This window comes from Oreochromis niloticus, linkage group LG20 (genome assembly GCF_001858045.2).
Source record: "Oreochromis niloticus isolate F11D_XX linkage group LG20, O_niloticus_UMD_NMBU, whole genome shotgun sequence".
In the NCBI taxonomy this organism is placed as follows: Eukaryota; Metazoa; Chordata; class Actinopteri; order Cichliformes; family Cichlidae; genus Oreochromis; species Oreochromis niloticus.
The window spans coordinates 24,372,768-24,399,525 of record NC_031984.2 but is presented as its reverse complement, the minus strand read 5'-3'; the positions used below and the strand labels follow the sequence as shown (position 1 = coordinate 24,399,525).

Sequence of the window (26,758 nt, the reverse complement as noted above, 5' to 3'; positions counted from 1 at the left end):
GCCGTTGTTGGACTGAATTATATTTTTCTTCTCTTCCTACATTGTCAAATCTTATCTCGTAGTTTGTCCTTAGGATGATCTTGTCATATGTGGAGTGAGGCAGTGGTGATTCAGCAGCCACAGGCAAAGCGTTGTGTACATCTGACTGACGTTATGTAAGAGAGTAGTGAAAACTGCATTAATAAATGATTTGCATACTTTAAATCTATAAATCTAGGAAAAACTGCTGCATGGAGGTATAATAAAAAGAAGAGTTATTATAAAGCTTTACAGAGAACGGTAGGGATGACTTTTCTGAAGTGCTCTTTATGGCAGCGAGGCTGAATCAGTCTGAGAGAGGAGGAGCTCTGCTTCCTCTGAAGTGTAGCGTGGAGTGGATGTGATGGGTTGTCCATGATGGAATTGATAAATATGAATGTATTTTCAGTCAGAAAACCATTGTGGTTCCTCAAAAGATAAGCTGAAAGCCCCACCAGCGTCTTATTATTGATCTTAATTGCTTTTGTTACTGTATCAGTATTAATTACGTGATATCAAATGTAGTTTTCAAGAGTTATTAGGTGATTGTGCTCTTCTTAAAATAAAGGTACTATCAGCTTTTAGTCTCCCAGTGAGTACTTACAGAAGTGTATTTCGCACACACACACAGACACACACACGTCCTGTGTCTTTTGGTTTCGACTGACAGCGGCTGGGTGGCATCGAGGATCAAGTTCCTCTTTGGTATTATAAGCCAATTATGACTGTGATATTGAGTCCTCTCTTGCTCACTCTCTCTTTCTGTCTGTGTGTGTTAGTGTGTGTCACAAATGCCACAGAGGAAAAGTAGGAAACAGCAACTCGCTCTTGCTCTCTCACCGCTCCTCGTGTTTGGCCGTGTTTCCTCACTCAGACTAACCTGGAACATAACGGCCAGCACTTGAGGTGCCGCAAGAGGCAGAGAACAAACACAGAGACGGAAAAACAGATGCAGAAAACACAGTGTGCACTGAGAGAGAGAGAGGGAGAGAGGGAGCGATAACAGGACAAATCACAGGCTGTGTTTGGACCAGCTGAATACTTGACCAATGCTCATCCAGCTTGCTTGAGGTTGTCCTGAGCCACTCAGCTGTGAACGAGTGTCTGTGCAGAATGGATTTTATTTTGGTTCAGCAGACAGCGTGCGGGAGCAGCAGCCTTGTAGACGATTCCCGCTCCTTTTGGATTATCTCAGAAAATGCCGATGCTGTGACAACCAGAAAAGGCAGAACGCAGAAAGGAAAATGGTAATGTGAGAGTCTGCTGTGTGTGCTGTTTCTCATCCAGAGTGAACATGTTTGTCTTTTTTTTATAATGAAAAATTAATCTTAAATGTTTTATGTACTCCACCTAACCGCTGAAAATGATGAAGATGAGTTGTTTCCAGGGTCTAATATGTGAAGATTTGCTCCGTTTCTCAGTTTTTCACTTGTAAATCTTCGGATTATAAATTGGTTATCAAAAGATTTAATCAGCTAAATGACTGCTTGTAGCAACTCTAGTATATTTTCCTTTTTAACAGAGTTGAAATGAAACACATGCGGTTTTCTCTCCTCACATATAGATAGACATGTAGATAGGTAGAGCAATGTCTCATTTTTAAGTAGTATCACCAAGTCACGTATTTATTATGTCCTGACAAGTAGCCCTTTATGCTGTAACATGCATGTGCTCTGACTGTGTCTAACGTACAGCATAGCTCCCATAGCATGCACTGGCTGCCGCTCTGCCTCCGTGTTTCGACTCAAGGTGAAGGTCTCAGGTTACTGAGCATTAAGGCAGATTTCACAAACCAGCCACTGTATCTGCCTCCTTCCACTCACTGGTATGTGAGATGTGAGTCATGCGAGCACCGAGAGAGAAGACAGCAGATCTTTTGAACCTCAGAGGTGCGAAGGTATAAAGAAGAGGAATGGGTTTTAATTTAGAATAAAACATGTTTTACTTCAAAGTCAGCTTGATGCAAGAGTCTCAGCTTGCATGTCTTGTAAGCAGAAGTAAATGAATGAGTGTTGTCATGTCTACCTGGGCTGGAGAGAGGGTGTGTCCAGTTTCTAAAGTGGATTTAGTTTGGCACAGACCGACAGCACGGATGTTATGCAGAGAGCTGAATTTTAAAATGCCCGCCCAGCTCTCTTGTAGGTTTTATTTGGCAGGCCTCTGCATATATGTGTGTGTACTACTGTGATTTTCCCGCCCTCTTTCCTGCATTTTTGCCATGTCGTTGAAGCCAGAGTCCATTAACCCGACTATTCCTGTTTAAGGAGTGACCTCAATGTTTGGGTATTTGTTCCTGTGTTGACCAGGTTACACAGAGCATCTTTTTTCTCTCAGCAGAAAGACGTCTTGTCCTGTCCTGGTGACTCAATGGAAAATACGTAACAGTCAGTTCAACAACTCTGTTTGCAAAACTACAAATCAGCACCACACCTTTGCCCACTTGTGTGTGCTGCTTTGGCTATAAACACAAAAACATTACTGATGATGCTAAAAGACCAGAACTGACAGAAACTCTGAGCTGGCTAAGTTCAGAGTGTTGACCCGAATTTGTCTGAACATCGGCAGAGCTGCACATTATTTGAATACACACACACATACACACACAAAAAAAATATCTGATAAATTTCTTTTAAGTCTTCAGATGTTTGTTTTGCATATGTGAAAGAAATCTTTGGGTTTAATTTGGCATTGTGTGTTTTAACGTTCGGTGTGGTTCATCAATGTTTTCACCTGTTTTCTCTGTGTGGTCATTTCTGGATGTTTGTTATGAAATCTGCTAGTATGAGTTACATTAAGCGCAGCTGTGAGCTAATTACAGATGAGACGAGTGTGTCAGTGAAAGCTAAGCCACACTTTGATATAATAACACACCTCATGTGCACACAGCACAGACACGTCAACTCACTCGAGATGAGTTTAAGGACGCGCTTAAAGTCTCAGCTCATTCATAAACCCCTGACGTGTTTTTAATGACTTAAACACAGGTCTCGCTGCCTCCTGACTGCTACTTTACAGCCACCTTCATGCCATCCTGCTTATCAAGGCTGTCATGATTGGTGTTTGCCCTCCACAAGGTCCGATTTGCTGATCCCGATGAAGCTAGTAAATATGATGTCTGGCCATCTCGATGCCGTAGTGGTCGTGTATTGTGATTCCTTTAAGGCTGTGTTTTTGTCTGACCCCTGGGATAATCTCATTGTGCTTCTGCTCAGGTGTCACTGTGTGTTGAGGTTGAGAGGAACAATATGCCTCACTAGGTAAAAGAACCTGGACATATATATATATATGTATATATATATATAAAAAGTTAGCTTTTCTTTTCTTTGTATCTTTTAGTGTCAAGGTGCAGCTTTTACGCTAAAAGGTTCAACAATTTACCTTTTAGGTACGTCCATTTACTCCTAAAAGTCAGGCTGCTCTGACAAAAGATGGTATTTGGTACATTTTCTCTGAGTAAACTCTTTTTCTGCTTCAGATTTCCAAGCTGTAAATAGCATCAGATAATAAATTATTAATGCAAACAAATGTTCTAAAAAAAACAAGAGATGCTTTTGTGCAGCAGGAATAACTTCCTGTTTTATATGAGACAACAGCAGTGCAGAGCAGCTACAGTCTAACCGTGAGCATCCGAATATTTAAAAAGCAAAGACATGCTCTTCAGACTTTTGGCAGATTTACATGCGTTGGTAATTTCAAATGTAGATGTTGTCAACAGTCAATTTCAGTTTCACAGATTTGCAAGATTTTCAGTTGCAGCTCACTGCTGAAAGATAAAAGTTAATTTATCATAATTTAAAAAATAAAGAAAGAAAATAGTTCTATTTAAAGGGAACTGCTTTCACAAGGACGCTTACATTCATGACCTCACATTTTGTCCCATGGCTGGTTTGAGCCTCTGCTGTGTGCCATCGATTGTTCTGGTGGTGTGTCACGGCACAGCTTCTGCGTCAGCGCTAATCTATTTACAGCACAATTGAATTGTCCTTAAAATGACTAAATATGTCAGGTTGCCTTTCTTTAAAAGCATCTGTTGGTCAGCCTGAGTGTTTCTGTCATCATTCACTGGTTTGTTATTTTCAGTGAATGGGTCAACAGAGCTGCGGACTGAACACACTCCATTTTTATCATAGCGTGACGTGAGCGAGGGAGTCCTTCCTGCTGAAAAGAAGCACACAGAAAGCACACCACTACATACAATGTAAAAAAAAAAAATTCCAAGAAAATTCCCCTCCTGTTGGATGGTCAGCTGATAACCAGATAGACAGGATTCAGCTCTCTGGAGCTGCCTGGAGAGTTTGAAATTTCTAAAATTACGAATGGTGAGGTGAAAAGCTTTTCTTTGTGAACCATTGGTAAATGTTTATTGTTAAATACACCCATCCATCTTCTTCTGCTTATCCGGGGCTGCGTTGCGTGAGGAGCAGCCTAAGCAGAGAAGCCCAGACCTCCCTCTCCCCGGCCACCTCCTCCAGTTTTGTCTGGGGTAACACCAAGGCGTTCCCAGGCCAACCAAGAGATATAATCTCTGGGTGTGCCCCGGGGCCTCCTCCCAGTGGGACATGCCCAGAACACCTCACCCAAGAGGAGCCCAGGAGGCATCCTTGTCAGATGCCCGAACCATCTTAACAGACTCCTTTCGATTTGGAGGAGTGGCCTCTGAGCCTCTCCCGGATGGCTGACCTCCTCACCCTATCTCTAAGGGAGAGGCCAGCCACCCTTCAGAGAAAGCTCATTTCCAGGGCTTGTATCTGCAATCTTGTTCTTTCATGTAATTTTGGCATCAATCCATCTGCCGATCTCCCGCTCTCCTCTCCCCTCAACCATGAACAAGACTTCGAAATACTTAAACTCCTCCACTTGGGCCAATAACTCGTCCCTAACCTGGAGTGGAGAGTCTACCCTTTTCCGTCTGTCAAGTACACGCTTAAATGTTGTCAATTCTCCACAGCGAGTCACAGACTATGTACAAGAGAATGACTGTGGTGTCAATAAGAATTTACTGACCTCAGTTTCTCACTGATTCAGCATCTAGTATCACTTAAGATTGTTCCAGCTGGTTAAAGATCCCATTACTGAGCTTTCCTGCTTTCTCAGCTTTGTCCTCTGCTGAGGCATAACAGGAGGATACTTCCAGCTAGCCCAAATGTTTTCTCCACAGAGTGGACTCAGTCCATATCAATGCTTTGTACTGCAGAAGATGCAACAGAAGGTAAACATTGCGTAATAAAACATAATAATAATGAAGTTGTGTGGTAATTAATTTTTCCCTGTAGGCATAATTAACTGAGCTGCCAAATTTTGATTTAATTTTCACTTTCAAACACAGTTTAAGGTGTGACAGAAATGCTGCGTAAATGTTTTCTTGGCATATTACATGAATGTGCCACACACACTGTATCCATCTGCAATACTGTGAACAGTTAACCCTTTAAAGCCTGAACCATTGAATAATTGGCATAAAATTTTAAGAAAATGGAGTATTCGATGAATCATCTGACAAAATAAAAAAACAATTAAATCTAAATTTGCATATAGGAGTTTTCATTTATATCATATTTGTTAGATCAGGCTTTTTTTTTCAATTTATAAGTTAAAAATGTATTGTGCAATTTATTTTGATTTTTCAGGGGGGAAAAAATCCCCTGTGATGATATAGAAGTCTCAAAAACTCATGTATCACATATGATACACTTACACTTAGCCATGAATGGAGCCACACATGACTTATTCTGACTGTTGCTTAGGTAGCTGGAAAATTATATGTTTAGTTATCTGTTGTAGTTGTGACGCCTCTTTAAAAAACACAGTTTCACAGCGCCTGCAGGAGCACTAATAATGAATTGGGAAGAAAGATCTCCTTCTTGTCGGGAACAGACAGGAATCCACATTTCTCCCACAGCATTTCTTAGAACTGGCAGCAGGAAAACCATTTTAAATAGCTCGTGCAATCCAGAAGAGAATCTGTGTATATCAGCTTCGATGAAAAACCGCAGACATAAACACAGGAAATTGATTCTTTTAATGCTTATTTAGAGGTCGTGTCAGTGTCTGCAGAGACTTTGAGGTTTTGCTATCAGAGACACCAGACTTGTTGGGATTCACATAGTTCTCAGGCTCTTTGCTTATAATGTATTACAAAAAAATTAATATTTGAGTGGATAATGATAATAGTGTTAATGGTTGACTGTGTTAATAACAAGAAAAGATGAAAATAAATTTTCCAAGGATGCCAGCGTTCACAAATACAACATTTTCTTGTTTATTTTCAATTTCTGTATTCCCTAAAGTCATCGCGCTGAATCTAAGAATAAATATCTGCTTGTTTTCATTGATTCCAAGAAATAGTTTGTTTATGTCAGTCAGCAGGAATAATGGATATTAATGATCCAATCTGCACACTCCTTTTTTTAAAACTGGATTTTGATACAATGGCACAGTTGGGATCATGCTGGTGTCCTAGTTTAGGGATCAAAGAGGGACAGCATGTAATCGCATTGTCCTCGTATCAAATCCAACCAGAGACCTTTGGTGCATTTTATTCCCTTGTCCTTCATTTCCTGTCCCTTGCCACCAGATACTACTGATGAAAAAGGAACAATTCCCCAAGAAGCACATGGAACAAGGGGATGTATTAAGTCACCATGCACTCTTTTCTTTCTTTAGTGTTAAGTATTTTCTTCTTGTCCAGACAGGAACCTCCTTGACATCAGGAATGTTCAAGGACTATTTCTGCTTCATAATGATACTGGACAGAAATATTCAAACTGTCCTCAGCTCCAGCACCGGGACATCTTATCCACAGTAATGTGAGCATTGTCATTTATTTCAGTGGCTGAGTGAGAAAGATCCGGGTGTTTATATAGAGCCATGTGAATCTGCCTAGGCAGAGAGACATGCCTGCGCAGTCCGCTCATACGCCGCATGCTGGAGGCAGGCTAACCAGTAAACACACAAGTTAAAAAACACGCATTTAAAAAATTGCTTAAATATGCATCTTTGTTGGTGCACATGCAGTAACTGGTGATTTGTCCTGCTTCTCACAGCTTACTCATCACCAGCAGTGTAGGCACAGCTTGAATCAGAGGCCTGTATATAGACCAGCATACCCTTTCACCAGCATACCCTTTCACTGGCATCATTTAAGAGTTGATGAAGCTGGTGTGCTTTTCTTGGTGATTAAGACAGGAAAACCTTTCATTTCAAATGTATGTGCTATGAGCTGAATTTGCTTACACTTCATAAAGAGCTTCAGTCTGTAGCCATCCATATCCTTCTCTCATTTAGCACCCACCAACACTTTTTTCTAAACACCCCCCTTATCCTTTTCTTTCTTTTTACCCCAGTAGCCATTGTTGTGTTGTATCCCAGCGGGATGTGTCAAAGCTGACTAAACAGCTCTGAGTCACAGTGTTGTTTCTGAAGCTGTAGGCGCTATGGACTGGTGGAGATTGCAGCGTTCCTTGGATGATAATGCAAGGGGATGAGATGAAGAGGGTAGATGGCCACATGGTAAATGAGAACAGGCAGCAGCAAAAAAATAAAATAAGATGAAACCTTTAGGCACGTTATGCATAGAACTGAAAAAGTCACTTTTGAGAAAATGCAAATATGAATGCTTAAAACTGCTTAACGAAGACCAAAAGTGCCGCACAGCCCTTCATAGAAGTGGCAAGAAAAAGATACAGAACACACGATATCTCTTGCCCGTTCTCATTTACATGGTGGCCAATGCCTGAGCCTCATTCTGGTGGAGGTTTCTTCCTGTTAAAAGGGAGATTTTCCTTCCCACTGTTGTTAAGTGCTTCCTCATGGTAGGTCATCTAATTTGGGGGCGATTTTCTGTATTATTGTAGAGTCTTTACTTTACAACTTAAAGGGCCTTGAGGCCAGTGTTGTTGTGATTTGGCACTATATAAAAATACAACTGAACTGAATTGGTTTGAACACGAGACAGCGAGCAAGTATCAGTGTCAGAGGAGCTAATTCATCACACCCAAACACGTCTATGTCTCCATCTCTGCTTATCCATGTCTGTCACTCCAGCTTTGAATCTTTGAGCTGAGTGGTACATAATCTTAATGAGAATATGCAGTACACGGTGACTTTTACATTCTGGTTTGGCATGTATGAAAATGTGCTTTTTCTTTCTGGCAAAACAACTATGCTCACTCTATCCAGCTGTAATAAGATCCAACTTCTGCATGGAGATTCACACATCACTTTTCTTCTAAGCCATATACCCCCCGTGTACGTGTATATACTGTATGTTAACCCCAGAGGTCTGGTGCTGTGGCCTTTGCTGGTCTAAATAAAGAAGGGCCTAAAAGTGGGTAGTGGGCCATGAGTTCAGGTCAAAGGGAATGTGAAACTATAAACCAGGAGGCCTGTGAGCCTCGGGACCAGCCATCACACACTATGTTTACTTGGATGTTTGTTGTCAGGCCGGCTGCCTCGATATTCATTGATGAGCCTGAGGCGTTTGTGTTTGTGTGTTTGTGAAGCTGTTCTCTGAGCATGAGGACAAGGCCTCTGTAATTTACTGTGGACAACAGGCAGATGGAAGCAGCTGACTCCTGCTTTACTGTTGTTTAGTATTACTTTGCACTGCACTAAGTAAATATTTTATGCGGTTAACGTAAAGTCACAGTTTCGATACCTGATAAATTGATCAGTTGATTGTCGAATATTTTATTAATCAGTTATCAAGCAAGAATCCCAGCATCTCAAAGGTTAGAAATACTGACTAGCACAGATTTAGTCTAAATATGATTTCAGATGATAAAAATCACACTAATTAATAGAATTTTTACATTTTATTTTTAAATTGAGAATGAAATGTTGACTGACTGCAGTAAGGTTCAACTTCTAAGCAGCTGAATCAATATATGTAAAAATGATGTAGGACGTTGAGGTGTTTGATTATTTTTTTGGTCACTGACATCATGATGTAATTCGGGAAATCAGTGGTATGAAGTTTCAAAAAGTTGTTGCCAAGTAATATCTGTAGCTTTCTGCTCTCTCTTATGTTTCCAGAACTTTGATTCTCTCGAGGGATCCATCCAAAACCTTCTGTCTGTGCTGTTCCCGCCCTTTGAGGCCACCGCCCCCACGCTTCTCAGCCAGCTCTTCCAAGTCATCGACAGTCATTATCAGGGAGACGCCCTGCGGTGCTTGCTGGACTTTCTGGTCCCAGCCAAGCACATCTTAGACACCGTGCAGCAGGCTGCATGTGTAAGTCATTGTTTGTAAACTCCAGTGGGATGCTAAGCTAAAGAGACTTTTATGTCCATTCAGCAATTCTGTTAATATGGAGCAGAATACTGAGTACACTTCTTTCTGTTGCCCATGTCCTGTCCCCTTTAGGCTCCGTACTCTGGTGTTCTTTTCGTCTATGAGGGCTGGCCTCTGTGCTTATGTGACCAAGTTGTCGTCCATCTTGCTCCCATCGACCCAGTGCTACTTCAGCCAGGTGATTTTTATCTCCAGGTGGCACCATTCTGTGACCAATCAGCTCGCATCGTGGTTTGCAGCCTCCTGGAAGACGAGGACTTATTGGAGGAAGTAGTAGAGGAAACCCCAATCCCTGAAACTTCCTATCCTTGCATATTCAGCCTTGACTGGTTAGATGAGCTCAACGACGGCCGCCAGGGAACGCCTCTCAGCCGATGCCTGCTCGCCACAGAGCAGGGCGTGGTGAGGTTACCATGGGAACGGGTGGCCGTGCCTGAATTTGCAGACAGGCCACACAGTGCTAGGAGTAGTATGGCCTCTGCTCCTCGCTCATATCCGCCTTTGCCATCTCCGCTTCCTCTCCTTTCACCTCTTCCTAATTCTTTATCTAATGAATCTTTACCAGTTATTCCTTCAAAGGAATCTGCACTCAAACCGCTTCCTCTAACCATTCAAAATTCAGTTTTAACATCTTCTTCACATCCCTCTGCCTTCTCCGTGGAGACCAGAATATGTCCAGCGAAGCACGGTATTGCTGTGTCACTTTGCTTGGTTGATGCTAGTGCTGCTTCTTCGTCAAGGCTGATCAGAGTTACAGAGACTGAATCAGAGCCTAAGCCTTTAGGCTGGGTGTCCCCTAACACGTGGGATAGCCGCTTTACTGGGAAAAGTACAAGCACAAAACCAAGCACTGTTTCAGATACGTGGACCCCTACGAATACTGATCTAATTGTATGCAAAGGTGAAGATAAGGGTGCTGAAATCACAGAGCAAGATAAAGGTAAAGATAGAAACCTTCAAGATACCAGTAGAGGTGAGCCAGCACCCATTGTTGGTGCAGAAGGGGAATATATTGATATCCTTCAAGCCACTATGCTTTTTGGTAGAGCTCAGTCAGTTAAAGAAGAAAAACAAAAATCAGAGGCACAAATCCAACCACACGCACAAATTCAGGGACAAATGCAGAGATATCCACAGAGACTTGCACAAATCCAGCCACAGGATTCACACAGTCAAACACAAGGGCAGACAGCAACATGGATGCCACCTCCCACACAGTGGCAAGCACAAGTGCAGTTACCTGCAAAGCCTCAAACGCAAAGTCATCTTAGACCCAACGCGTCTGTAGAAAAAGGACCCCCATCCACTTTCAGTCATTCCCAACCGCACCACCCTCACTCTGACTTCACTGATCCCTCTGAGTGTGTCCGGACTGTGCATTTCTCAGAGAAACCCTGTACTCCGTGCATGAGAAGAAAACAGGGCGGGAAGGTTTCCAGGGCTCAGGAGCTGAGGTGTCGATACAGGGACTCCTACCAGGCTGCGCTGCAAAATCCCGTCACCTTTGGAAAGGAGAAAGAGAAGGGAACTGCATTAGCTGTGGTGGAGGAGGATGGTGATTTCTCACTGTGTAATAACAGACAGGGGCCACTTGAGACTGAAACAAGGGATCTGTGTTTTAATGTTCAAAGAATGTATTGTGACTCTGGGATGCAAAACCACCGTGCTGAAGCTGTTTGTAAGGAGTCGGGAGACTATGACACAACTCCGTATTGGAAACCAGGAGATACAAACATCACCCCCTGTATGGATTACAGGGGAATAAATGCTTGTCAATTTGGTGAGCTACCAGAGCAGACATATGATAGGACCACAGTGCCATTTAGGGAACCACTGGATGTAAAATCTGCCTATGGCAGCACACACAATGTGAATGGAACAAATCCAACAGTAGAAACACAGATGACCAATGCTAAAGCTCAGTCGAGCTCACATGATACTGCACAGTCACGTGTCTCCACCAAACACCACGGATTACCATTTAGTTCTAGTGAAATTTCTGGGAAGCACGTGACCCTCAAACCCTGCGAGCAGCTGCCAAACAGAACAAGTTCTGCGGGGAGCCCTTTCACAGCATCACAAAACAGACAAGTATGCACATCGGATAAAAGGTGTTCATCCCTCTCCACTGCTGTGGTGGACACCTCAGAGAAGTGTGAACTGGTTATCGTCGATGGTAAAAATGTCAGGAGGAGAGAAAATACCAACTCCTGTGCAGAGATTCCCCAGCTGCATGTGGTTAAATGTAAAAACAGCACCGCCTTCAGATTAGTTTCACCAAAGATCAACAGGAGGAAGATGGCTGTTCCAGGTACACACTTAAGTCATTCTTCCCTGTAGTTGTTTTTGCAGTCGTTTTTGCTGTTGTTAGGTTCATTTTATTTTATTTTCAAACTTTCTTCAGATGGTGATCAGCCTGGCAGCGCTTCCATAACTAGTAGAAACAGCCAGCAAACACAGAAACCATCACAGACAGATACACCTCTAGTGGCAGGGACACAGAAGACCTCCCGGCCTCCCTCTGCTCGTCCTAGACCTGACCACTTACCTCTAGGATCTCCAGACCCCGGAGCCCACCCCCTCTATCTGGGAGTAGCATCTCTCACAGGTAAACAATAAATAAAATAAAACGCTACCCATTAAAATCCATGTGCACTGATTGAAGAATCATCTTGGGACATTGTTGCCCTTTCTCACAAATACCACTGTAAGAAATACTCCATTGGGTTTATGCAAGTATGCTTTCTGAGTATAGCGTGCAGTAGGCGGGACACCAGAAGTCCACTAGCTAGCTGTGGCTTTACTAGACTGTTGGGTGCAGTTACACATCAGACTGCTTGATGACCTGACTGCACCTCTGTTGGATAAAATCTAGAAAGGTTCAGGGCTGCAGTGTAAAAGCATCAATATAAAAATCTCATTGCACGAAAGGGTAACTCTGCTATCTAATATATGACATTATTTCAGTGTGAGAGTCTGATTTTATTTATTTATGAAAATAAATATTTTATTATCTTTGCTCTCATAGAGAACCTTTGCTTTGCAACATTTGCAGTGTAATTCACTTATAAAGTGTTGTGTTTAACTTGGAGGCATCTAACAGTGTGGTTTCAGAAGTCAACCAAGTGAATTCTACAGGAAGATGTGAATGACCCTGCTCGGGTCTAGTTTGTTTGTCTTTGGTTGCTGCAATGTGTTGTTGGACTCCTCATGTAAATGTGAAGCAGGCGAAGCACACTGACCTGTAGTTAGAGGTAATCATGCAATGATGAAATCTTAAATATGAACACTGCTGCATAACCTATTACTCCTAATAGAAGACTTCACTACTATGCATTGTACCTAGAAACGTTGAACCATCTGTTTGCTTCTCTTTTTTGATTATTATTATTCTAGAATTTCGTCCTCGTCCTCACCATGTGCTGCTATCAGTTAGTATGTCCTTACTATTTTGTCAGCTGCAGTATTATTTTGCAAAGTTTTTCTCACTTTCAAACTTTTGAAAATATATCAGCTCGTTTGTGAAAACCCTCCTGCGTACGCAACATATTTTATTTTTATTTTTCTCCTCACCTCTCCTTTCTCTTACCCCTCCAGGTGGCAGAGACAGGACAGGCAGGGCAGTAGTTGAACTGTATGGTGACCACCCGGGATGGCGAACAGCTGTAACAAGCCAGGAGATCTTCCAGATGCTGCTCTACTTCCACTCAATTACCAGGTAAGAAATGAATAAATCATTCAACCAAAAGCTTAAAATAGACCCACTCTACATTCACAGACCTGCTGGAAAGCAGGAGTTTTCTCATTTATGTGGTTGTCTCCGTTTAATTTGTAGAATTTCTGTGTGCTAGTTGGCATGTTTGTTTTTGTAGGACAGAAATCAGAGACAGTGGGATGACACTAGTGTTCGATGCGAGGAAAACTAATCCTCAGCCGCACCTCTATAAGGCTTTGATGACTCTTCAGGTATGAAGCCAACAACTTTCCTTATTACAGTTTGCTACAGCTGATCACAGGTAATTGATGTTTTATGTGTTAATCTCTGGCTGAGTGCTGCTGTTTGCAGATCATAAATACTGGGTGAAAGATCAAGTCCTAAAATGCATCAGCACCCTGCTTATTTGCAAGAGAGCAAGAGATGACATTAGTTTTCAGTATACATGTGTTGATTTATTTGTCATGATTAGCTCAGTGGAGTGTTAAACCGTTGCAGGAACAGCGCCCCCAAGCAGTGAGCAGTTTGGTTCTGCTGGTGGACAAAGAGAATAACTTCAGACCAGAAAGGTGTCCAGGGATACAGGTCAGCTTTTTCACTCTTTACATCCATTTTTAACAGAAAGCCCTTGTAAAGCAGCTCAGCACAAACTCTAACCCAGCTCACTGAACATCTGTGTGTGTGTGTGCATTACATCCCATATATGTATATATTATGCATTATTTCTAAGAGTGCAAAAGCATGTGTGTCTAGACATGCAAATATCTTACATCTTGAGAATCTTTGCATTTACAATCCTGTTCCCCAGAAGACCATTTTTAAATTTTGTGAATGAAATCTAATCTCGGATATGTGTTTGCATCTAGCAACAGTTAAAATATTTTCTTAAGTAAAAGAGTAAAATATGTCATATTGCATGACTATCAGCTGTTGAAGGAAAGAACAGGTCTTTAATCAAAGATAATGATCATAGTTTTCTTTATCAAATGTTTTGTATTCAGGGGTGTATAAGATGAACTAATTATAAAACTAAATAGATCAAAATGATCTGCTGTTGATCTTGTAAGGACAATCACCTAAATCAAATACCAGCAAACACACGAGAGGTCCAAAGTTCCAGTTTTGTCCGTGCACTAATTAGTTAAAATTAAAGCAACAAATGTAGAATTTAAAGGATTTAATAAACCAGATTACATACAAATCTACAGTGTGTCTGCTAAAGGTGATAAGTGAACAATCTCCTGTGGTTAAATACTGAGCAATGACTTTAGTATGTTCCTGGTAATTTGACAGACTGATATAGTGACATCAGTGAAATCTTTGCTGAAGCTGGCGGAGGCGAGTCAGCTGAGTTCACACCTGGATGGGACACTGTCTCATGGTAACGTTGACTGGAAGGAGCTACATCAGGTGAGGCCGTCACATTATGATATTAACTGTTTCCATTTGTCCATGCCTGTCTGCCTCTTCACTGCTTATCCACATCTTTTATTCTGTAGAAACTCTTCCCATTTGTCTACGATCTGCATGTGGCCTCCAGCCTGCTCCTGAGAGCCATCAGCAAGCTCGAGGAGCCCCGGAGGACAGATACTGTACAGGTACTCGAACACTCGCCTTTGACTGATTTTTCATTTTGTTATTTGGACGTTGGAAATTGAGGTTACCTTCTCTTCTGTAACTACGTCTTTGTTTGGTTTTTATGTAACAGGGTGTGCAGCAGTGCATGATAGACCAGAGGACTCTGATGAGGGATGTTCTGGAGGACAGCCGATTGGTCAGCCTGCAGAGAGAGGGTGGAGCTATCCTGGCTAGGCTAAGGAAGGAGAGGGACCTCAAATACCCCCACTGCGAGGACTTTAGGTAACCACAAATCATCCTCATGCTATGATTGCAAGTGTAGAAAATCCCAGCTGTTGTCCTACAGTCTGATTCCAGTTTTGCTGTGAAACAAGTGTCAGTATCTTTTATAACTGGCAATTAAACATTGTTAGAATAACAGAGTGTCATCTTAACATCACATTTGCCGTTGTTTATTGAATATGAAACAACAAGTACAGGAAAGAGCATGAGGCTAGACACACTGATTCATTTATAAGTAAGCCAAGTGTTTTCATACACTTTGAGTAGGTACTGGCCTTTATCTTATCAGGTAAGTTACATTAAAGTGTGGTCTCATCTTCATTGGCGGTGCTGGAGTACATGGAAATGTTTAAAATGACATTCACTACTTTTATCAACTTCTTTCTGAAGCCTTTGATGTTACGTTTTCCTCAATACAGTGATGCAGTGGACTCTGTGACAGGTCTGTACAACCACGTTGAGGAGCAGGCTCACGTCCTCGTGCAGCGGTCCAACGTGTCGCTGGAGCACCTGGAGTACCTGCTTCAACTCAGAGAGATGGAGGGGCACTTCACACAGGTACGTTAACTGATGTTCTGTTTACTAAGGTTAAAGGTTTCTTATTTGAAAAGGTATTTTTAGACTAAAGTTGGTGTAGGTCCTGCGATCCTGATGTCACAAAAGGCCACTGATTCAGCAAGGAATTAGGTGGCTGTGATGAAGTGTAGAATTTCAGGATTTTTGTGTGTAAATAAATGAAAAGTATAATTTAGCTGTAATTGATCATATAGAATATAGTGTTAAAAAGAAAAAATGAGGGCTTGTGCAAGATTTCCTCTAGTTTGTGGCTTTTAATATCACTGCATTACATATTTAAATCAGGCACTGATGGTAAATTTTCCTCGCATCGAACACTATATATATACATATATATATATATAACAGGTCATATACAAACAGTTTATATTTTATTCCTGCTCTCTTTTTGTTATAATGTGAATGACAAAAATAAAAAATATTGGACACTAAAACGCTTTAATTAACTCAGTTTAGTTACACCTGAATATGCATATGCACACACTGGAGTCTGCACATATTCAGTTTTCTTATATGCTACATTACCAAATACATAATTTCTGTGTCTCCACCCCTCTGTAGATTCAGCAGTGGTTTAATGAGGAGGGAGAGCACCATCTGCTGGAAGCAGAGTCAGTGGAGGACTCTGGAGACAGAATGGAGCAGATCCTCAACAGCTTCACTGGTTTCCTAATTGAAGCTAATGTCAGTCTAAGATTTTATTTGTGATTGCCGCTCTCCCTGCATTTGTGTTTGTTTGTGCAGCTCTCTGAGTCTCTCTTTCTGTCCCCCTGCAGGACCGACGGCACCACGCCATGTCTTTGGTGTCAGAGGCCGAGCAGCTTCAGCAGAGAGGGATCTCCTACCCAGAGACTGAGGCGTTCAGGGATTTTGTCTGTACTTTCAAGTCAGGCCTGGAGGACTTCCTGTGCCGAGCAGAGGCATGCGGCAGAGAGCTGCAGATCATGGTCAACGTGTGCGATTTTTGTGAGCAGGTTTGTATTTCAGACTTGTCGCAGTTTCAGGTATTCAGTTTGCAGTTAGCGCTCTCATACTACATGTTTTGCCTGTTTGGGAACCCCAAACTTTGCATTTTGTAACATCTGACTTTCTTGGTTAGAACTACTTAAAAAAAAAAAGTAGTAAGAAGTCTTTTTTGTTTACTTTAATTTAAATAAACATTTCTTTTATAAACAGGCAACAGCACTGGCCAGTGAATGCATTGATTACCTGGACCAGTGTCAGTCCAGAATCCATGCAGTGCAGGACCTTGAAAGTGCCTCACAGGTTAAACAAAGAGACACTCTGCTCCAAAACCAAGACTCTAGTCCAAACATTGCATCCCTTTGTCAGTTTGACATCCATACAGAGCAAGGCTCACATCCAGCCACCACCGGTGTTTCCCCTTCATGCACTGACAGCTCCATCCTCCAGGCTTTCCATGACAGGTTCCAACAGTTCAGCCCGGAGAAATTCCAGGAGGTAAAGGCACAGGCCATCTTCCTGCAGGGCTCCCGGGGGATGCGTGTCTGGAACTTTGCCTGGCTGAGATGTCAGGAAGCCTGGCAGCAGCTTCAGGAGAGGATGCAGAATGTGGATGAGGTTTATCACCAACAACCAGATTCTAGCAGCTGGTGTGAAGGTCATTTTGTTGACGTGGTGAGCACTAATGTTCAGACAACTTCTCCCGGCGGCCATAATTTGGTGGTACAATCAACCCCTGGGCCTCGGCATCCGCAGTGGGAAAGCATCATTTCAGGAGCGGTGGATTTAGGAAAGAGAAGACTGATCCTGGGCAACAACTGCACTAATTCAACAGCTGTAGCCTGCTGTAACATTATCGTTAAACCTGAGGATTACAGTGAGGCTGGAATTTACCAGGGGTCAAAGGTCGCTCCACAATCTCCTCATAGGTAATATAATTTCTTTGGTTGTCTATCCATCCCTCTTATTAAAAATTTAACTCCCTTTGATTTCCAAAGCAAGTCTCACACTCTCCCGTTAGATAATATTTGTAATATTTGGGAGGATTTCTTTGTGTAATAATAATTATAATCCAATTATAATAATTGTAGATGCCTTGTGCATTACGTCATGGTATACAAAATTCAAACAAAAAATACAAAATACAAACAGTGTTTTGGATCTCCACTGGCATAAAAAATAAAGATTTAGGGATCTGACTAAACATTTAAGATGATTAAGAACCTTAAAGGCAGTTTTGAGCCATCGTTTTCTGTAGCATGGCCATGCTACAGAAGTAGTAACAGTGTGTCTGTGTCATTTTTATACAGGTCAGAAAGGAGAACAGAAAGAGAGGCGAGGAGGAGACAAATAAGCAGAGCAAGGAGCGAGAGAGACACTGCCGCTCTGTCTCAGTCCCACACTGTCGGCTGCCAATGGTTTCCATGGGGACGGGGTCTTGGGGTGAGGTCAGCGAGTCAGGACTCATGTACCACAGGAGTGGCAAAAGCAGGATCATCTACTCCTCCAGAGCAGCGAGTTCGAACCCCATCATCTTGTTCCCACCACGGTCAGCCGTCTTGTCGAATCCTCCAAGAAGCTCAGAAGTTTCAGATCTCCCGCCATGGGAGCTTCTGCTCAGAAGACTCCTGCATGAGCGACCACGGGACTGTGGGGGGTAAAGGGACTGCATGCTGCAAACACTCCAGCCTGCCCATTGGGAGAAATGAGGGGAACTTTGGTTTAGAGAGTCCACACGGGAGTGCCAGCCGCGCCCTGTAAGTCTTCTGTGTGTGGGTAAAATCATTATGACTTATAGAGAATAAGTAATATTTAATTTGACTCATCTTGTGTGGCTCATGTGAGTCTTTCATGCACTCTTTTCTGTCTCTAAGCTGGCAATAAGGAGCTACAGGTACTGTCTGTTCACTTTCCCTCTCTTTTTTCCATCTTTGCATCATGGATGGATGGAACGGGCTTACTGAGCACAGACCCTCAGTGCTACTATTACCTCACTGGAAATGTGGGATATCTTAAATACTGTGCTGAGAAACTTTGTTTGCAATAAATGTACATTTAACCCAATGCAGAAGAAGTTGGGGAAAAAATGTAGGTTTGGGATTAAATATTTATCTGTGCCCAGCAGGTTGTTTCCATAATTCATGAATGCTGGCTTTTTTCTTTTCTTTGTATATATGTGGCGAAAGCAAAATAATAATGTATCTATCTGAAATGGGAAAGATAGCTGATGATAAGCGTAACAAAGAGAATGTACAGTACTGTGAAAAAGTCTTGGACCACCTCTCATTTCTTTATATTTTGCTTCAAAGAAGTTTGTTGTATTTTTTTAAAGTAGTTTTGATCAAAGGTTCTCCTTAATAATGTGGGCTAACTGGACAAGTCGGGAACAAAAGAAGAAGTGGTAGGCCTTGAAGCTATCCTTACAGATGGACAGTATCTGAAAGTCATGTCCTTAAGAAATGGGGGGAAAAAAATGACACAGGACCTGAGAGTTGCATCTGGCCCTTCAGTTGATCCATCTATTTTTCTCTGAGGCCTCATAAGAAAAAGGTGTCAGTGGTTAGGATGGCTGTTAAGATGCCATTTGTAATTAAGAGAAACAGGGAGGAAAGGCTGAGGTATGAAACATTTTTTAGGTTGACAGTGATCCCAAACCTACTGCCAATGCAGTAAAAGCATAACTAACACACTGGTACACAATCATTCATTATGATAACTCAACATTATTGAAGCAGTGTGAGGTCATCTCGACAGAGAACTAAACAAAAGTCAGCCAACATCCAAAAAAGAAAACACTTTCAACCTTTCAACCTCAGAACTGTACACACAGATTTTGCCTTATATACTGTATTCCCATATATGTTTGCACGTTACAATAAACCACTGCACCTATACCTATATTTGTAGGAAAATATAAAAAAATAAGGGCTGGCCAAAGACTTTTACACAGTAATGTAGTTATCAGGAGTTGTCTGTCCTTTTTTATCTAAGCATTTTAGCATTGGTTTAGAATATTTTGTATGATAATATCCTCTTGTCACTAGGAGGCTGCAGCGTGTCATGGAGGAGTTGGTGTTCACAGAGAGGGAGTACGTCCGCTCCCTAGGCTACATCCTCACCCACTACCTCCCCCTAATGGACAGACTAGACATCCCCCAGGACCTCAGGGGCAAGCGAGGGGTCATCTTTGGCAACCTAGAGAAGCTTTATGATTTCCACAGCCACTATTTCCTGCCAGAGCTGGAGGCCTGTCCAAGGGAGCCTGCAATGATGGCCCGCTGCTTTCTCAGACACGTTAGTAACAACTCTGTGACTGTGTTATACTTTTTCATACAATATTTATTGTACATAATGTTTTTACTTCTTCTCAGAAAACATATTCACTTTACATTAAACTGTATTTTTCCACAGAGTGAGAGTTTTGGTCTATATGCTTTGTACAGCAAGAACAAACCTCAATCAGATGCCCTGATCCTGCACCGTCGCCATGACATCTTCAAGGTTAATTTACATCTTCCTGTCAATGAAAAACTTTTAAAGCAGTTTTCTAACTTAATGATCTAAAGGAGATTTACTGTATTTATTATAACTCTAACTTACAACTCTAAAAGAGCTGAGTGATTAAAAGTATTCCATAGACAACGTTTTACCCCTCAGCTGAAGGGGCTGATGGGCTATTGTTGTTACCCCCTTACCCTGTTACTGGCAGGTGGAAGGGAGGTGTGGAGACCCAACTATGTGAACATGATAAATTGAGAATGAGGCACTGTAGGATTTTCAAATCGATACGATAGATGCACCTGGTAAAAACAAATTCTAATCTGAGTGACCTCGATCTCACGATCAGGGCTTTTGAAAGTTTCCAAGTTTTCTGAAAATCTGGTGTTTGCGATAACTCAAGAAGGAAATCACCTAGGATGTTCAAACTTGTACCATAAGTGCATTTTCTAGGAGGCTCAGGGGTAGCAGTATGTTTAATAATGCACCCTTCCAAGGTATATAAGAGCAGCTTCCACCATTGTCCAACAGCTGCAGTAGCACTCACACCGCTGATACCAGGCGTGTTGATGCCATGCTTTTACTTTTTAGACTTACACTCTACCTTTTTTGTTCCTTCACAGAAGAAGCAGCAGGAGCTGGGAGACATGATGGACCTTTCATCCTACCTTCTGCGCCCTATCCAGAGAATTAGCAAGTACAGCCTTCTGCTACAGGACATGTTGGCTTTAGCTGGCTCATACAGGTCAAAAGATATAATGCAGGATGCACTGTGCACTTCTAATATATGCACACAAAGCGTGTCCGCCCCAGCTGTGTATGTGCCTGACCTGACAAGCAGTGAGAGAGAGCGGGAGAGGGCCGAGATCCAGGCTGCCGCAGATCTGATTCGATTTCAGATGCGTCATGGCAACGATTTACTCACCATGGATGCTATTCAGGATTGTGATGTAAGATTTTAAAACGGTAGGCCGGATTAACTTAAATCACAGTTGTTGCATGACAGTGACAGTTGGTTTCCCTTTTTTCTGTCAGGTCAATTTGAAAGAACAAGGCCAGCTGATTCGCCAGGACGAGTTCACGGTTTTCTTCAGGAAGAAGAAATGTGTCCGCCGCGTCTTCCTCTTTGAAGATCTGATTCTCTTCAGCAAGACCAAGAAGACGGACATCGGAAACGACGTGTACATCTACAAGCAGTCATTCAAGGTCTGCACATATCCTTGCCCATCAAAGGGTTGTCGGAAGCTGAACAGTCAACCCGTTTTGAACCTTAAAACACAATTTACAAGGAATTACACGTCAATGCTGCTTGAATCCTCAAGGATGAGAAATTTCTATATCTCTTTCTATTTTCTCCTTCAGACAAATGACATTGGGATGACTCATAACTCTGCTATGAGCGCTCTGTGTTTTGAGATCTGGTTCCGGAGGAGAAAAAGTGAGGACACTTACACTCTGAGAGCCTCAAGCGTGGAGGTGAAGAAAGCCTGGACCACAGACCTGGAGAGGATACTCTGGGATCAGGCTGCTCACAGCAGAGGTTGTGACAACATACTGTCTTTATTAAGCATTTGACCCAGTGCATGAGTTTAACAGGTTTAAAAACATATTGTGAATCTACGTTTTGTTCCAGAAATGCGCATGCAGGAGAGGGTATTCATGGGAATGGACCGCAAGCCATTCATGGATATTCAACCCAGTGATGCTGCGATTTGTGACCGAGCTGTCAGCTGTGTTGTTACCAGCAGAAGTAAGGAGCTGCACATACAACATTTTAAACTGAATTCCACTTCATCTATCAGATATAACATAACAATTCAGAGTTCTCTTGCAGTCTTGGTGTTATTTCCACCCTTTGTACCATAGTTTTAGTTTTTTTCAGTTATTTAAAAGTTTAACATTTAATTCATCCATTTAACCTCCCAAAAGGCTTGAGGTTGACATTAGGTTGTAATTATTATTGTGTCATGGCTCTGGGGATGGTTAGGAATTAATTGAGTTGAAAATCACTATAATCCATTGCAAAAAACAAAACAAAACCCATCTTTCCTTGGTGTAACACCACCAAAGTGTAACATTCCAATTGGAATCTTTACACTAGTAAAGATCTCCTGGATACATGAAATCTGATCAATGGCTGTATTCTGAAACATACTGGAAGGTTTTTTTTTAAGTTAAATGTGACAATAAAGGCACTTTACGTGGGTTAGGGTTAGGGTAAGTGAACAGTCTCATGTCATGTCATTGAATAAAATAAGTGTTTGATCCCCAAGCAAAGCCTTAGCACTTGGTGGAGAAACCTTTGCTGGCAACCACAGCAGTAAGATGGTAGTTGGTCACCAGGTTTGCACACATATCGGGATTTTGGCCCACTCCTCTTTACAGAAACTCTTAATCCTCTATCTTTCTTGGCTGTCGCTTGGCTGTCAACAGATTTTGTATATGACTGAGGTCTGGAGACTGGCTAGGCCACTCCACGACCTTAACATGCTTCTTTAGCCTGACAGTATGGGTATGGTATGAGGTGTGTCAAAGATTTTACACCCATTGAATCATTTAGATGTTCACCAGCAAACATAAGATGGGCTTGTACTGCCCAACTGCCTTCAGATCCTTCATTGTAGTTTGGACTAATCCACCACCTTTCTCATTATCATTCTCACCTAATGAAGCAAGATCCTGCATGGAGCTGCAGACTGAGGGCAACTGATTGCCATTTGTATTTCTTCCATTTCCAAATAATCGCACCAGCAGTTGTCATCTTCTCACCAAGATTCTTGCTGATTGTCTTGTAGTCCATTCCAGCTAGAAGTTCTGCAGTCTTGTCCCTGATGTCCTTTGCCAGCTCTTTGGTCTCGCCCATGGTGGTGGAGAGGAGAGCTTTATACACATAACAATTTGAGATCAGGAGTATCTGTAATTAACTGATAAATACACTGATTGTAATCTGTGGGAACCAGAAATCTGGCTGGTTTGTAGCGGATCAAATGATTATTTCCTCCTCTGTACATGTATCACTTACAAAGCTATTATAATTGCAGAAGCGCTCAAATACTCTCAAAAACAACTTTTTTTGTATTTTTATAAAAATCTTTAATCAATTGTTTTTAATCAATTGCATATCATTTCATTCTTCTTGTTCTATCACATCACAGATAATTTTGTGGGATGGGGGGGCTGTGCATCATTTGTGTCTTTGTTGTACTAAACAAATTTTTATAGCACTGATTTTATTGATTGTCCTGACATTTGGTAAAGCCCACTAATCCAGCTACGGAGAGAATACTTTTTTCATGTACATGTACTTCAACAGTCCTCATTGCTCACTAATCAAGCCCATTATTGTCTCATTAATATCTATGTATGTCGTCAGTCCCTGTGGCGTGTTGTTCACACAGGGGTTTAGACTATCCCCGACCTCACTCCATTGGCTCTGGCAGCACCACCTCCACCACCCTCAGCCAATCGTCTTCCTCATCCGGCCGTGGCTCGCTGCCCCCTGCTGGACATCCTGGGAACCTGTCACAGGGCGTGGATGCCAATCCAGCTGTCTGCTCCTCCCCTGACGCTGTGACTGACAATGAACTCAACAATCATCACCTCCACCTTAACTGTGAACAGTGCGATGATCGCCATCCACTGAGTGAGTTTATTTTAAGGTTTTTGTTCCCTAGACAGACGTGTTTGTTTGCTGCTGACTTTTTAACTTACTAGTACTCAAACAGTAAATGACTAAATGATAAATCAAAACTAATCATATCAAAATCTAATCACGTAAAACCACCGGAGGGTTTAGGTTTATTTTTTAATTTGGCCCCATCTAGTGGCACAGCAGTGTGAAAAACTGCGGTGCTATCTTTACCAGGTTTCTATTTGTTTCTTGAACATCACTATGAAATGTGAACTTATATCAGTTTGATGTCAAAAAACCTGTTTTCTTTCCTTGTAGTGGACAGCACAGAGTCTTCTGAGTGCACGAATCTCTTGAGCAACTCGGAGCACAGCTGTCTGTCTGCCATCAGTGGCGAAATAGTGGACGACTCCTCCTGTGTATCCCAGAATTCACAGACCTGTCGGACACCCAGCCTGAGGCGAAGCAGCTCACCGACAGCTACCAGAAAGAAGCCAGGTGTAGCTCCCAAACCTCCACATCGCGCTAATTCTCAAGTGCAGGTGAAGGTGTAACAAAGCAACCTGGTGAATTAGTAAATGAGCTGGTCTCAGCTTTTCTCAGGTTGTTTTTGTGGCTCAGTTCATTAGCAGGTCTGACGCAGCAGTTTTCCAACATGACGATTCAGTGTCATTAAGAACTTAAGTTATGCAGTTATGTTTTGACATTTTTTTACATGCTAATATATTTGAGTGGTTTCTTGTTTTGCAGGGTGATGCACTTATAATTGGAAAATCAACAGAAGTTTAATATTGAATCCCCAGCAGAAGAAAGGCAGGTTAAATTCTACATTTATGTCATTTTTTGTGTGTTTTTATATTTAAAAAGGATACTATTCATGTGCATGTGGTAGTGCATACACGCAGGGGGGACAGCATTTAAAATTCCTTAAAAAATTAAGAAACCAAGCCCTAGCTTGAAAGACATACACCATAAAACTTTCTGTTGTTAAACCTTTAGATTTGAATAACAGCAGCTAACCTCATGTTGGTCATTTTATAGTCTTTGAAGCCTAAGGACACTTCTTAAAGAAATAGTGACAGATGTGTTTATATCAGTGGCACATCATTCAAAATAATATGTGCTCTTAATATTTTTACAGATTGGGCTTCAACTCAGGCTGGTCAGTCCCGCTCCGGTCACCCAGCAGATGGATGAACTATCAGAATGAAAAATATTATGTACAACCAGACTTTGCCATTTTAGAGGCGTTTGGGGTTTGTTTTTGTATGTGTCATACCTCAGTCACTCAAATGTGGTAAATTTGATCATAGGAAGAAGATACTGCTGCTAAGCTGATGTCACACATTCACCATGAAGTGTGAAATATAGAGCCGTCAGTGGGAGTTTTTCAATAAGCAAAATCAGATATATGATATGAGATGTGTCTTAGTCTTTTTGCCCATCAGAGTCATCCTAATGCCCCCCAACGCAGGTTTTACCTTTATAAAGAACCAGGTATCTGCTGTTACAGCTGTGGTGGATTAAAATCATAGCAAAAATATGCAGTTGAATAGGAAATATTATACCTGCTGCCTCACATTAGGTCACCAAAAATTCCAGAAAAACATTCTCCTGTCGTGAAAAATTACTATTATATATTTTAAAGTGTGATTTGTTTTTTCTGCTGATATCTGGAGGTGGTGCTCTTATAAAACAGCCCCTTGGGGTGACCAGACATCAAGACATCTATGACAGTACAAAAGTGTAGTTTGTGTTTTAGGGGATACATTTTAAAATATGATTTGTATGATCTTCTGTCCTGTACAGCTTCTACAATTGTTGATTAACAGGGATCATAAAGAAAAAGGTTTTATTTATGGCGGTCTTGAAAGTTAGCAGCTCATGTGAGGCAAACACCAGAGCAGCATGTATAAACCACTCCAATATAGAGTATTTAATGCTTATTTTTCTCTGGTCAAAGTCAAAGCATTGCTTAGGAATTAAATCGCAAATGTGTATTTTTGTCAGCTTAACCACATTGTTCTGCCAATACACTCGCACAGAGCCCAGTACTCCTTGGAAACTCAGGCTTAACGTGAATGGGGTAAACTGAGAAATGTGGATACTGTATGGATTGAAATATAAAAGTAATTTAATTAATCTACAGTAAATAACACGCGTAAATACATTTCTGTTTCTTCTGTACTGTAACCTTTTGGGGGTCCTTTTACTGCCGCTGTATTTTTAAACTGATGCTTTTTACCTGTATGCCTCTTAGTAATCCTACACCCACCGATGTATCTTTGGGGACAAACTAGTCGCTCCTGTGTTTTCATATCTTGATTTGAATGACTGTGCGTGCAGGAAAGCAAGAAAAGCTACTTCATAATAAGCAGTGAATAGAATAAGGCCTTAATCTTGCAGGCAGAAACCACTTACCGTCTAGGGTCCACTAAGCATTACATCTGCTCCGTGTACCAAGTTTCTCTTTATGAAAACGACCATTAAAACACATTTTTCACATTTTTGAATGTGTTTTCATGAGTGTGGTGTACCTGTCAGTCATGTCTGGCACATAAGACACCAGGTAGGTCCCATCATGGTTGTCACAGATATTTGCTTCTTGGGCTTCCCGTCTGGGTCCTTCAGGAGAAAACAAAAACTGTTACCTAAATATCAACACTTTGGTTACATTATTGTGCGGTCCACGTTCATGCGCTCACAGTGATCTGCACTGCCAGCAGTCCCTCACCTGCATCTTTGGCATCAATGTTGAACTTCACTGGCAGAGAGCTGGGCACTCCAGTGGTTTTAAGGCCGGATCCACTTGCACGCACCTTGCTGGCATCATGGGTGGGCAGCACCTTCACCTTGTAAGGGTGGACAAAAGGGAAGAGAAGAACAACAGTCTCACAAATGAAAGGAGCCTCATTTACAGAACCGAGTAAACCACACAAAGACTTTTCCATTTTTAAAGCTGGCCAGAGTGCAACACTGTAACATGTAACACCTAGAAGGTTCAGATGGCTGCAGTACTTTGCTAATTTGGATCAAAAGTTTGGGGGAAAATCTTTCATTAAATCAAGTGATTGTAATGCTGTTGCTTCCGTTGTGTAGTTAACCAGCTTTTCCTTACCTGTGGTAGTCGCGTAGAATGACGTCACTGACACTGGTTTAATATGAAAACAAACTTTGTCAAACAAAAAAACCAAAACAAAAAAAGA

General features: G+C 41.8%; 1 protein-coding gene and 1 long non-coding RNA gene across 3 annotated transcripts; one reads left to right on the top strand and one right to left on the bottom strand.

Moving 5' to 3' along the window:
- Positions 1-977: 977 nt before the first annotated feature.
- LOC102079006 (uncharacterized) lies at positions 978-24,827 on the top strand. Its single transcript, XM_019349798.2, has 25 exons — positions 978-1,265; positions 9,052-9,249; positions 9,382-11,620; positions 11,714-11,917; positions 12,907-13,027; positions 13,182-13,275; positions 13,523-13,609; positions 14,318-14,434; positions 14,524-14,622; positions 14,733-14,884; positions 15,304-15,442; positions 16,022-16,144; positions 16,237-16,434; positions 16,637-17,352; positions 17,734-18,180; positions 19,468-19,717; positions 19,835-19,924; positions 20,545-20,871; positions 20,957-21,127; positions 21,284-21,461; positions 21,555-21,671; positions 23,295-23,564; positions 23,871-24,094; positions 24,303-24,365; positions 24,694-24,827. Exons 1-24 carry the CDS (start codon positions 1,263-1,265, stop codon positions 24,339-24,341), a joined length of 6,603 nt encoding a protein of 2,200 aa, XP_019205343.1. The 5' UTR covers positions 978-1,262; the 3' UTR covers positions 24,342-24,365; positions 24,694-24,827.
- Positions 23,364-26,725, bottom strand: LOC109194455 (uncharacterized). Of its 2 annotated transcripts, XR_003215426.1 has the most exons (4): positions 26,671-26,725; positions 26,287-26,404; positions 26,090-26,177; positions 23,364-23,495 (listed from the first exon to the last, which is right to left on the bottom strand). It is a non-coding gene; the product is annotated as an uncharacterized LOC109194455 (long non-coding RNA). The 2 variants fall into 2 exon arrangements; XR_001224357.3 differs by lacking the exon at positions 23,364-23,495 and having other exon boundaries at positions 24,745-26,177.
- Positions 26,726-26,758: the final 33 nt, after the last annotated feature.